General features: G+C 38.2%; 1 protein-coding gene across 1 annotated transcript in view; it reads right to left on the bottom strand.

Annotated features, from left to right (window-relative positions):
- Positions 1 to 13,822, bottom strand: part of LOC131359248 (latent-transforming growth factor beta-binding protein 2-like) — a 109,555-nt gene that overhangs the window by 86,609 nt on the left and 9,124 nt on the right. The window contains exon 3 of the mRNA XM_058398951.1: positions 3,616 to 3,895. Within this exon, the coding sequence (XP_058254934.1) occupies positions 3,616 to 3,895 (280 nt within the window). The remainder of the gene's footprint in view (positions 1 to 3,615; positions 3,896 to 13,822) is intronic.

The raw sequence follows: 13,822 nt of genomic DNA, 5'->3' as shown, positions 1-13,822 counted from the left end.
GAAATCATCTCATGACACACAGAATTCCTCAACCCCTATAGAACTACATGAAGCATAATATATTATAAATCTCTTTAAGCTTTTTAGTTTATTTATACAAACAGTGCATCTGCAGAAAGCTTGAAGGAGAAATGCCTACTGCAGTTGTGTAACGCAGCCGAACCAGTGTTCACTGATGACAAATAGCTTCCTTTACACAAAATACAGAGGCACTTTCACCTTAAGCAGCCCTGCTGACAGTCCACAAATAGTGATTTCATTTCAGCAGGACGCCAACTGGCAACAGCATGAAGTGTAGAGTGGGCGTCTGGACCCAGGCAGCTAGACACAGCACAGCCAGACAAACCCTTAAGCCCTTCACTATGTCAGCTTCCACTGACCTTTAGCCAAGACACCTCTTGAGACCTATCCAGCATTTTTTTCTGGCATTGCCTTGCATAGCAGGGCATCAAGAAGCACAGGTTATGACAGAAAGAAGGTGTTGCTTGCATGCCAGACAGCGGACATACCTTACAATTTAGGGTTCAAAGGACATGCCAACATAGCACATGCTCTCTGCTCTGTGGCAAAAGGCAAAAGGTTTAACCCTGGCAATTTGGAATGACTACAGGAATGTTCTTGTCTGAAAAGATTTCAGCAGGTTGACTGAGTTCTGAGCTTGTTGTTTGAGGTGCCACCTTATCAGACAGGGCTGAGGAAGAGGATGCAGAGATGATGGGGTGAAAACAGCGGGACTTTCTAATCTTCATGGAGACGGCGTCTGCACTTTTTAATCTGGCCTTGGCACTTTTCTCTATTGTACTGGCCTTGCATTGCTTCTATGCTGCTGATGAGGGTTGAAGTATGGCCTGATCTCGGCGATAAAGAGCCAGACTTACTCATGTCTGGGGACAGCAGGTTGACTTCTATGCTTCTACGCAGGTTGACTTCTACTTCTGCTTCTAAGCTGTCTCTTCTCATCTTAGACATCTTAAACCAGAAGTATATATATGGTAATATTTATTAATCTTGCTAATCTCCAGGATGTCTTAGATCAGTAAATGCCTTGAAATGTAATGTCATAGTCTAGGATTTGAGTCACAGTTTGTCACTGCCGAAGATTTTAACAAGAGGACCAACAGATTCAAGAAAACAACAGTATTTAACATCACCATCCCGCTAAACTATTTATTCCAAAATTGTTGGCATGAAATCGCTAAACATTTTTACTGCCCTCTATTGGATATGGATTGTAAATTTTAAATGTGTAAAACATACGCATGCAAAAATGTGATTTGTCCATATTTAAGGGTTGATCTTGTTCTAGCATTTGTTATAAAATGACAATAAAACAATACAAAATACATTGACAGCTTTTACGCATGACTTCTTCTTTCTTTATATGTTTAGTGTCTTATATGCATATTAACATATGCTTGTTTTCAAAAGAGATATTCAGCCATGACGATGCCACTCTGAACATTCAACTCCCCAGAATTTAGGACTCAGGTCTCGTGTCTGGCTGTCGTATAGTACAAACACAAAGGCTCATGATTCAGAGCACAAAAATGTCCTCTGACAAGATGTCAGAGTAAACACATGCATGGCAACTGTTCGCTTTAGACAGAAGCCTTGAATTAATTACAAAACACAGATTTGATCTGATTTGAGTGCACAAACATCCGGCTAAAGCACACATTTACAAAGTGGATTGTGTGCCAGTGGCATAAATTCGTGCGCCACTAGAGAGCCAAGGTAAAGTAGCTAATAGTAATAGTTTCAAGTGAAGTAAAATATATTACAGAGCTTTGCTGAGATATTACCAGCAGACAAGTTTGGATAAACATGAGTTCCGACGTCAGCATTTACACAGAAATACAACTTAATATGCACTTACAGGATTAGAAAAGCATTGGGATCAATTCCAAAGTAGAGAACATCATGACAAGCTAAAGCCTTATTTGTATATAGTTGACATACAGTGATATATTTAAACAGCTGAACAAGTGGCTTCTTTCAGCACTGACTGTAAAGCAGGGTTCAAGCCGGAATAACACGGAATCAAGAGCTGCACAATCCTTGCATCAGTGTTCAAAACTGTACTGCTGGCAGATACCTTTCAGGGACCACTTTCAAAATAACTTTAGCCCCTTTATGTTGGAGAAATAACAGACTGCATTAAGTAGTGAGTCAGTGTGTATTGGTATTCGATGTTAGTGACTCACAGAGCAAAGATGGTGTTACATAAAACAAAAAAAATTGATTCATTCCAAATAACAGGACTATTTTATGCTGCAAATGTCAAAAGTTACCACATCTTTCCTGTTTGGCGCATTATGGCTACGGTTTTTTCCTTGGTTTATGTGTTTTGCTTCGTGATTCCCAAACTATGGATCTTCCAAGTCCCCCTGAGGGAACAACATGGAAATGAATAACATGTTCATTAAGGGTGAGCAGGGGGTCAACTGTGTCTTCAATATGTCTTACACTACTATCCTATCAAAACATATTAAATCTTTGTTCCCATCGTCTGCTCTGATACGCATCTAAAGCTATACGCTAAAACATATGCTGTAGCAATCAGCTACTGGAGTATCCAAAAACATACAGAGGAAATTACTGTATATGGCCAAAAAGCTGGTGGTTTATTTAATTCCATGTTTCTTATAAAAGAAATGTCACATTGCTATACGAAGCCTTTCATAACATTTATTTTTAGTCATGTCTGGCTATGAATAATGTTTACTGGAAAATGTATACGCTGTCTGTCTATATGTATACTTTATATCTAAGTGAAAATTCAGCTGCTCTGCATATCAGTGGTGTGGTTTTTATAAAAGGTTGGCTGATTATTAAATGAAATCTGCTGGTCGATGAAAACACTTTTATAGCACTGATAGCAGAACAGAGCAGTCTGTCAAAAGCTGACACAGCAGCACATCAAAAAAGATGTTTAAAATAATGTAAAAGTGAAAAATCATGAGACTCGAGTGTACACTGTGTTCATCAGGCTCTGTTAGCAGCAGAGAAAGGAACATGTAGCTAATGTCTAATATGAAGCCAACTTTGCTATGCTGATATTAGGTCATCATTTTAAAACTCATCTTATTATTCTTATAGAATGAGGCACATTTTTCATAAGCATTCACATTATTAAGACTAAAAATGGTGAGATTTTCTCCCCTACTGGAATCAGTCTTCTACAAATAAATAACACTTGAGCTTCAGCTTTTAGTGCTACTGAATTGCACATGCAATCATAGCACCAGATTTGACATTAAGGCTTAGTGGAATGACATTAAGGGTATAAAATGAACCAATTTGCTACAACACTGAACCGCATTTGGTACCTTTAGATAGAAATGCGTGAAAATGAATATTTATGTAAATAAACAAGCAAAACACAATGCTTCAGAATCAAAATTTTTAAAAAAAATAATCCTCTTATAGCCCAGGGAGTAACCAGAGTTACTCCACAAGCCACAAGCATCAACACCACCTGCCATCCTAAATAACAAGAAAAAGACAACAAAGAACATGCCAAATAACCGTTCGTCATAGTTTCTCTTTCTCTGGCAGCTTTCATGTATTCTGTGATTTTCCATCTATGTGTTTGTGTGGTGTTGAGAGACTTACCCAGATGAATGGGCCACTCTGCCAGTTGGCGGCTTCGGTGTTTGGGTTTTGGGATTGCTTTCACTGGCTTGTCTCTCAGTGGGTCTCCTGCGGGCAGACTGATGCTGTTTGGTGTCCGTTCCAGGCTGGACGGGTATCAGTACTCTGGATGTGCCAGTGTGGATGTAAACCTGCTCAGGCGCAACCTCTTCACAGCGTGGTCCCTGATAACCCGAGCGACACACGCAGGTATGGGGTCGACTACATGAGCCGCGGTTCTGACACAGGGGCTGGCAATCCGCTATGAAGAAGAAAGATGAACAATGCAATCGGTCAATAGGTATATACATATTTAGACATGGATGTCAGAAATGTAAAAAACCTCATGTGATGAAAGCTTAATGATTTACATTTTATGATCTTCCTGCATAAAGCAGATTAATCAGAGAGAGATACTTAAATGTTGCATAGTTATTCTCTAATATAGCATCAAAGGTGTTAATTTCCTACAACAGCAGCTCTGACAGTAGTGCCAGCTTTAAGGCAAACTACAGGTTAATATTAATGCACTCTCTATAAAATGTTACTGCTTCAGTCTTCAGTGTCAATGATTTATAACACTTTGATGTAAGTTAATCTAAGTTTTCCAACACAGCAAAATCTACCAAACAGAGGGCTTTGCAGTTTAATATGACATTTTTTTAGTCTGTTTTTGATCTTGAGGTAAAATGGTTGTGAGGGAACGACATCTGTTACCACATAAGTATAGTAAGAAACTATGTAATTGATAAGTGGAACTAAATTGTTTTGCAGAAATTCCACAGCATATACCACAAACTATAAATGGATAAAAAGTACAACATGTCTTACTTTCATTAATATAAACTGTCATTCTTGGCAATCTATAGTGGTTTAAAACACTGTTTTACGACACACTGCATGGTGTTATCAACTTTGAAATGGCTACAGTAATTCTTTTCTCTACATTTTTCCACATCACACCATCCCACTGCTGATTATTTTCCTACAGCAGCACATCCCATTACATTTGACTCCTTACATGTTATTTAACAGCCCATTCTGCTCATTTCAGCAGAAATACACAACAGAGCACACTGCTACAGTCTTTTTATGTTGTGGTATTTCTCCTCAAATCTTATTATCACAGATTTAATGAAATTTTCTTGAACTGTAACCCTATTTAAGTTTGAAAGTGTGCTGATTTAGTCATTGCCAGATTATGAAAGAGCCAAAAATTAGAACGCAATCACTTTACAGTGAGCCTGCCTACATCCCAAAGCACTTCTTTAATTACATCAATAAATATTTCATTCTGCATCACACTTATATATTTTATGCTTTCATGAAGGTCTGTGTTTGCTAAATAAATGTGAACATTCCCCACCCTCCAGAGGTCCGAATGATTTATGCACAAACATTATTTATCGATTGCCAGTGAACACAGTCAGCGTGAGGTAACCCCGTGGTCATGGCTGGCTGAAAAACAATCCGTGCAGCCTCCGAGCCGGCCGCCTGGCTACTTTAACGTGGTCCAGAAGGGCCTGTAGCATGCCATGCAATCTAAACAAGGCTCTCTGGCTTGTGAAGCGCCTGTGTGTGCTGGATGGCAACCCAGAATTTATTACATTGTCCTCAAACAGTAAATCAGGCCACTGCTCTCTGGGGACTAAAGCAAACAGCGACGCTCTGTCAACAGCACAGGAATGCTATTGACACAGATGCTGGGAGACACTGACAGATTACAAGCCCAAAAGCTTCCTCTAGCTCTTCTGGGAGAGTGACTGCATGGCCTGCTGGCTTTCCTGTTATTGTCATGCAGGCCTTGAACTTCAGTCCAAAGTTGGCCTTGTAGGGACAGCAACCTAGATCTGGGTCATCCCTGGTTCTGTCGGCCTGCTCACCTCCTGTGGTTTTAAGATAGTAAATATCAACTCTCCATATGATCAAATCAGATGCATCTTCTCCAATACATATCTTGGTCACACCTCTGATGGTTGGGGTGTGATTCCTGCTGTTCACCCAGGGTTTACATGTTCTCCCTGTGCTTTTGGGGTTTCCTCCAGGTACTCCAGTTTCCTTTCCCAATCCAAAGAGATGTGTTTTAATCTCAAAATTATTTGTATGCAGTTGTGACCTGTGATGGACTGCCAGCCCACCCCACAACCAAGTATAGCAAACCTTATATCTGAACCAATTGGACAGCTGTGGGAAATTTTTGTTCCCATTTGTTAGACACTGACAGAGGGAATATTTTTAATAATAATGATGTCCATCCTTCCAGTACAGTTCCAGATATTTGTACAATCTATGCCAAGGTGCACTGAAGGCTGTTCTGTTGGCTTGTGTAGCCCAAACATACAAAGTAATTATGATTATTTTTCATCTAATTTGTCTGTAGATCCAGTAAGCAGCCCAGAAACGATGATTCAGCATGTAGCATTAGAAGAACAACTACTATAAAAAATAATCACTTTCTCAAATGGTTGTAATATATTGTGGGATCAAATTTTAAGTGTTCATTTTGCTTTATTACATCATGTTACCAGATGTCTATTCTGACATTTTACTTGATGCAGTATAAGCCATAATACATGCAGCATTTACACATTTATTGTGATAAATAAATATTTGTAGAGTAACAAGCATCAACACTGATGAAGTAAAACATTCCATTTGGCAAGCGGTCCGGCTAATCCAACATTTCGACTTTTACGAAGTTTCGTAATGACTTGTTATGACTTTTATGACATAACAAAAGTTGGGTTAAATCTGACAGGACTTGAACTACAACAATTTTCACATTCCCTTTACATTGAGCTTACATTCTTCTGGAATCTTAAGCCAAAGTTGGATTTGATATGTTGTTGTTTCAGTCCCATCCAAATCCATCATGTCCTAATTTTTCACAGACTGTGCATGCATCTACATGGAAAGTTTACACCAACTTTTACCTTCTATGAATGGACCAGAAGATATAACCTCATGTAATATATATCATATATCATCGAATTGACGTCATATATCATATGTCACATATATATATGTGACATATGGTCACATATGACCATATGTCAGCGAATTGACACTTTGATAAAGACTCCATGCGGGAAAAGGGATTTTTCATTTTTCCTTCAGGATATAGATATTTCATGACACGCTCTTTTTCTATAGTAGGAGCACTGACACCAAAAACAATTTTTTTCCATACATACATCAAGAACAAATCATATGTCCAGAAATTTTATACTATGCACTTTAGGAAAATCAAGATTTTAGGCTTGTGCAGTGCTGAATAATAATCTTACGATGCAGAATTTAAACATATAGGTCTGCAATCTAATCATACTTTTATTATGTCAGTTCTCGAGCCAGTTTATGAGAGCATCAGTCAAAAATCACATAAAAACCAGTGAAAGTGAACTTGGTATCCAATAGCAGTACAGCGGCATGGATCTAATTAATGCCTCCATTACCCTAAAGTGGTCTCTACCTTAAATCATCTGACTAAAGATGGGAGCAGCTGGCCTCTGACACCATGAACACACACTGCTCTCATTGTAGTGTATTGGGTGTGTTAGTGTTTCCTGCACTGTCACTGCTTCCACAAAGCAGTTTGGCCCAACAATGTTGCAATAATTGCTGTCATGCTGACTTGTCCTGCACATCATTAAAATTAATTGCCCCGCATTCCTTTCATTTGGTAAAAAATGCACTCTCCTTGACACAGTGGGATATAATAAAAAACAAACATTTGTAAAGACAAAAAAAATGGAATTATTCTCAGCATAGCCACTGTCGTAATAATTATTTTGGAGGCAGGATGTCTAGTCATGGGTGGAGAGGAGAAGCGATGCGGTGGTCCAAAGAGTGAGCATGATGCACTCACACTCCATTTCTTCTCATTTAGCACATAATAGGTCAGCTAATAAATGGAAAAAGTGGTGAGCTTTCTGATGGCCACAAATGTTTCATATCTGCTTACTTCAGATTGCGAAACTCTGGAAATTCAGTGATGTTATGTTTGTGCTAAATAGCCTTTACAGGAAGTACAGCCATGGGTGATTCCAGTCAGGATACACACTGTATCATAGCACAAATCCCCTACTACAAAATCCCAGCCATTTTATGCCAGTACTTACACTAAGCTGCAATTAACACCGTAATTGACCTACATTTGCAGCTTTTAATCAAGGAACAATTCATCTGACCTAGTTTGAGCAAGAATTTGCCAGGAATACTCAGAAAAACAGATCAAATGGTAGTGTCATGTGAAGCATTAAATAAGAAATTGGTGGCGGGAGCAGGCAATTATATTCTCTGTATTTTTGGAGTCCATGTGTCCTCCTAAAGAGATGCATCACTGCAAAAATACAAAATCTTTACACTGAAACGTTTCTATCCTGATTGATGTATTTCCTACTAGGATCACCCCACCCCTCATCCACAGGGCATGAGGTTTCACTAAATCGTTTTATGATTATGAAAGTGATGTACATCATGTGCTACAGACTTAATGATATCTGATATAAATCCAATCAAACATTTATGGGAGACTTTGGCATTTTCGAAAACACTCCAAAACACCAAGTGAAAAAGTCTTTGGGACGGTACCCATCCCTCCTGTACCCTCCCAAAGACTCTATGCCAAGACACACTGATCCTGTTCTAGTGGCTTAACACCTCACCGAATGTTGGTTTTTCCTTCAATTTGTCAACTGTCTGTAGATCTAGTAAGCAGCCCAGAAATGACTCTTCAGCACTGACCATGACTGAGTGGATTTTCTTCTTGTACAAGTCATCGTATAAAATAATCACTTTCAACAAGAGACTTGGGTGTGCCAGGAACCATCAGGAGGCCAAATGCTGCGGAAATGGAGAAAATCAGAGCCTTCTTTAGGAAATTGGTATCAAGAATGAGACAGCTAATTTATAATGGGAAAGGGAGAGAAGCATTAGTCATGAAATATAAATAAAAAGCTTGATTATGGACAGGAAATGGAAATAAATCGTAAGAACATATTCAGAAAGAAGGAAAAGAATGGTTTATTGGAGAAGGCAAGAGACTATTGAACATCAGACACTACTAAAAACACACCATGGCACTTTTACATTTACTTTTCAGCATACCATTTATAATATAATATAATTGTAAATCTTGTATTGTATTTTCTGTTCTGTCTTCGTGTTTTCCTAAAAGCTTATTGGGAATAATCTCACAGCAACCGGTGCCAGTGCGATGGCTACCACTGAACTGAACTCACCAGTATAACCCTTCACCTCTAATTTCAGCTAGCTGAGAACTAACATAATACGTGATAAAATGCTTTGAAGGAGAGGTTCTTCTTTGTTGTGTTACACCCAAAACTCTGAAGCAGCCAATCTCAGGAGAGCAGCGAGCAGTACGAATGATCTCCATATGGCAGCAAGGCTTTACTGTGTGCGCAATTTATTGCTGTGTGCACACTAGGAAGATACTACTACTCAGTCTCTGCTGTATACAGATTGTATGCTGTGTTAAATATCGGTGACCGGAGCTGCACACTCATTTTTTAAGGTTTTCCAATATCCACAGAGAATTACGCAGAATACAGAGCCACAACAGAATAATTTCAGGTCACAGAAATGTGATATACAAATGCCTGAAATTTCAAAATGTTTCTGTCTGTACCTATGGTTCCTGTTCTAGGATTTCTAAATGAAGGTTAACTGCTACACAGTTAATGAGAATTCAGTTAAACACAAAATTAATGCAACTATGATCAAGCAGTTATATGTAAAACTGACCTAACACAGTTTGGAGGCAATGTTGGTTGTATCGCTAACTGAAATCTGCCCTGGTGAGGGTAACAATGAGCCCTCGCTATGGTGTGTATTAATTTCAGGCTGTGTCTGATGGCCCATAAAACTCTTCCTCTGTCAGGAAGAGTTATGCCCCTGTACTGTGAACTGCATAACCCTGGTCTTAAGCCACCCAGGCCTAGTAAAGAACTGAAAGGTCTCCATGACTGTCGGTGTAGCAAATTACCTCACCGGCAACTCAATAACCTTACAGCAAAGGCGGACCTGTTTTAATGACTTTCCACAGGTCACAGGAAGTGTGTTCTACAACGCAGCAAGAACGGTACCACACTAGCTTTTCGCCGTTTCTAATATTCAACATTTTTAAAGCATTCAGGCTATGAAAGGTTTCTGGATTCCAGTTGAAAAATCTTCATGAAACTGTTAAGCATAACAGCCAACAGTACTGCTAATGGACCTGACATCCAAGTGCTAACACGCTGACACACAACCAGCTGGTAAACACATGGTGACGAAGCTGAAAAAGCTGTTAAATTTGTACTTTGCTGCTCTCTCGCATGCATACACACATAGTCAGAGGTCATGATCCAAACACCCTTACTTCACTAACTTTGACATTTCCCAACTGAGAGCTGAATGCTGTTTCATAGTAGAATTTCATGGTGCTGGGGATCAGAAACTTTCATTTTCTTTGCAGTATTTCATGCCAAATCGTACAGATCATGCTTAGCAAAAGCATTTCATTCAATGAAGCTCTCACAAGCCGATATTTTAGGAAATGTTGTGGATGAATAGTCATTTAGCATTTTTCTCTGTTTCTGTATTTCTGTAACGCTGCTTTGAGGCAATGTCCATTGTTAGAAAGTGATATACAAATAAATTGAATTGAACTGAAATCAAATTTTACATGTGTGCACTATATATCTCAAGCCCTGATCAGAAGGTTGTGATTTCGAATCCCAGGTCCACCAAGCTGTCACTGTTGGGCCCCTGAGTCCCTTAACCCTCAATTGCTCGGTTATATAAAATGAGATCAATCGAAAGTTGCTCTGGATAATAAAATATATACTGTGTATAACAGTGGCAAGTCCAAGCTAATACCCATATCTTGTCTTTAAGAAAATCTTGAAACAGAAACATGGTTGTGATTTTATAGATTTAGTATGGTGTGGACAACTGGTACAGTAGGTGTTGAGTCATTACTAACGTATGCGTTAGATAGAGACGTATTGCGTTATGGGAAACCACACTGCATGTCATTACAGCTAAATTCTGACAAACAGCCAAAATAATAAGTGAATAATTGTATTTTTCTGTCTAATACTGTCTGACATCTCAGCTTTAAGAAAATATAGCGATGACACCTTCCCAAAATTATGAATAATTTTTTTTCATCTTTCCTAGGCTATTACTTTAGGTTGTTAAACAAACATGTCTTAAAAACATCCCAGGTTATAAATCAAGGGGATTATAAAGATAGACATAGCTTTCATTGTTTTTCTAATGTATTATTTTAGATGATATTTTCTGATTAAGTTCTGAGAGCAGCTGCTTCTATACTTATACACTTTTCATCTGTATTACATTTGATATAACTGTAGCTGCGGTTGAGAAACATGCCAAAGAGAAACATAGTTCAGGAGACATAGTTCTAGACAGACACAAAGAAAAGATAGATAGATAGATAGATAGATAGATAGATAGATAGATAGATAGATAGATAGATAGATAGATAGATAGATAGATAGATAGATAGATGGATGGATGGATGGATGGATGGATGGATGGATGGATGGATGGATGGGCGGGCCGGCGGGCGGACAGACAGACAGACAGACAGATAGATAGACTGCTGGACGGAAGGATGGATAGATAGATAGATAGATAGATAGATAGATAGATAGATAGATAGATAGATAGATAGATAGATAGATAGATAGATAGATAGATAGATAGATAGATAGATAGATAGATAGATGGGCGGGCCGGCGGGCGGACAGACAGACAGACAGACAGACAGAGATAGATAGACTGCTGGACGGATGGATAGATAGATAGATAGATAGATAGATAGATAGATAGATAGATAGATAGATAGATAGATAGATAGATAGATAGATAGATAGACTGTTGGACGGATGGATAGATAGATAGATAGATAGATAGATAGATAGATAGATAGATAGATAGATAGATAGATAGATAGATGGATAGATGGATGGATGGATGGATGGATGGATGGATGACTGGATGGACGGACCTGAGGTAATTGTACTAAACCATGGGAGTACTTGGGAAAGTAATAGAAAACGTCCAAAATTCAGGAATTTTCCCTGGAGCCAACCATGGGGAAAAAAATAAAGAATACAAGATAAAGTTTAAAATGAAAGAACAACAATGAAGATAATATTATGATCTTCTTCTAAGATTCTGTGATTATAAAGAATATTGAAACAGGCAAAAAAAAAAGACTTAATAGTTACTTATGTGCTGCATTCTAGAAAAAGAAAGAATAGCAATCAACTGTAGGATTAAATGTTGGAATCCTTCTTTCGTCGCCTTTTCTAAATCCTTTTCTACATCTGTAAGTGACATCATTAGCTTTTAATCCAATTTAATTGGGTGTTTGTGAAATAAGACTTAAAATATGGCCTACATTTACAAGTTTTATCCAAGTGACTTATTTCTGAGACATGATACAATCCAAGCAATCAGTTAGATGATGCATAAGGGCCTTGCTAACTAGGTCAGAAGCTTAAGCACTGGTCCGCTGCCCCCACTGGTACCACATGATTATGCATCGACAAGCCTGTAGCTGTTTTGGGACCATAACTATTGTTACAATCACTATGCAAATATAAAAAATGTGTGAAAATATCACGGTGCTTCATATCATATGCAAATCTCTCACAATGCTTGAAGACATTTCTATGACACAATACTTCATGATATGTATCAGCAAAACACTAGTGCTGCATTAAAAAAACATGAAAACCGTGCTCACTCATTTCATGTCCTCAATAACATTAAAACATTTCATTTTTTAATACATTTTAATACAGTTTAATATGTACAAAATATTAACAACAAATCAGGTGTTTTCAAACCCAGACTGTATTTGTTATACAAACTTTATAAAAAAGAAAAAAACCTATCACATGAGATAATTGTGACATAATTTATCACAGTATCAATATCATATCATCATATTGTCCAACCCTTATTCTGGATGTCAAACCCACCACTGCATGCATGCAGTTTATGACCCAATGTCCAAAATTTCCCTCTCAGTACCAAGACAAGCTTTACACACGCTACATGTGATGTTGCTTTGGCTTTTATTTCTCTGTCTCATTATTGGTCTGTTCCATCATGTGTAAATAATCAAACTGATTAGTGAAATTAGATGGATTGTTTACTAGAGAACTTGTCCAATAATAACATGTTTCAATGAAGCACTTCAGTGAAGTTACCTAATCTGTGAAATCCTATCAAGGCCACATCAGCAATGAAAGTAATTTATTTCAGTTTTATTTGTAGAGCATTTTTTAACAACAGGCATTGTCACAGAGTGTCTTCACAGAGTGGATTTTCATGCAAGCCGAAGACAAAATTCAGACAACATGAAGAAGTAACCTTGGGAGCAAACAGACACACAGGAGAACTCATCTGAATTCAATACTGAATTCATTACAGTAGACAGGTGTAGAAAAGGAAAGGCAAAAAGTTCAGGACGAAGTTGAGACAGGATGAAAGGATGTTCAGAGAACATGTGAACATATGTCTTGCAATAAGCACAGGACAGTGTTTTGCATTAGAGCAGAAGTTATTAGGTACAAATCTACAGTATCCAGGTGAGAGATATCCACTCACGCGAGGCTGTTTTTAAAGAACTGTGTTTTAGGAAGTGCAAATCTCTCTGGTATGCATGTGGGTCAATGCAGAGCAGCAGAAGGTACTGATCATCGCTCTGTAATCTATTACCAGGACTGGGAAGCTGCTAAAGGCAAAATGTTTTGCTATTATCTAACCGTGTGTCATCACAAACTACTGAGACACATGGGCGCCAATGTCAGAGCACACAGTATAACCAGGAAACATTGCAGCTTCTCTCTACGGATCACAAAAAGGCCTGGATTTTCCGGATTAACCCAACACCATTCAGTGTTGCTTATAATTAAGCATGAAAATAAACAGTTTATTGAGCATAAGTAAAGCCAAGAGTGTGGTCTGGTTTTAATTGGACAGAAACAACTATTAGGAAGTGCTTCACATGAGAGAGACGTTCGATATAAATACCAGATTGGATTAAACCCGGGCTAGAAGTAAACAAACAAATAAATCAAATCAGGAGGTTCTTGTATGTGATGGTATTGAAGTGTTCTGTTTATTGTAGAGTGTAAAATGA

Source organism: Hemibagrus wyckioides, linkage group LG09, assembly GCF_019097595.1.
Source record: "Hemibagrus wyckioides isolate EC202008001 linkage group LG09, SWU_Hwy_1.0, whole genome shotgun sequence".
Lineage (NCBI taxonomy): Eukaryota > Metazoa > Chordata > Actinopteri > Siluriformes > Bagridae > Hemibagrus > Hemibagrus wyckioides.
Note: the sequence above shows the minus strand (reverse complement) of the source record. Positions and strands in the feature narration are given on the sequence as shown.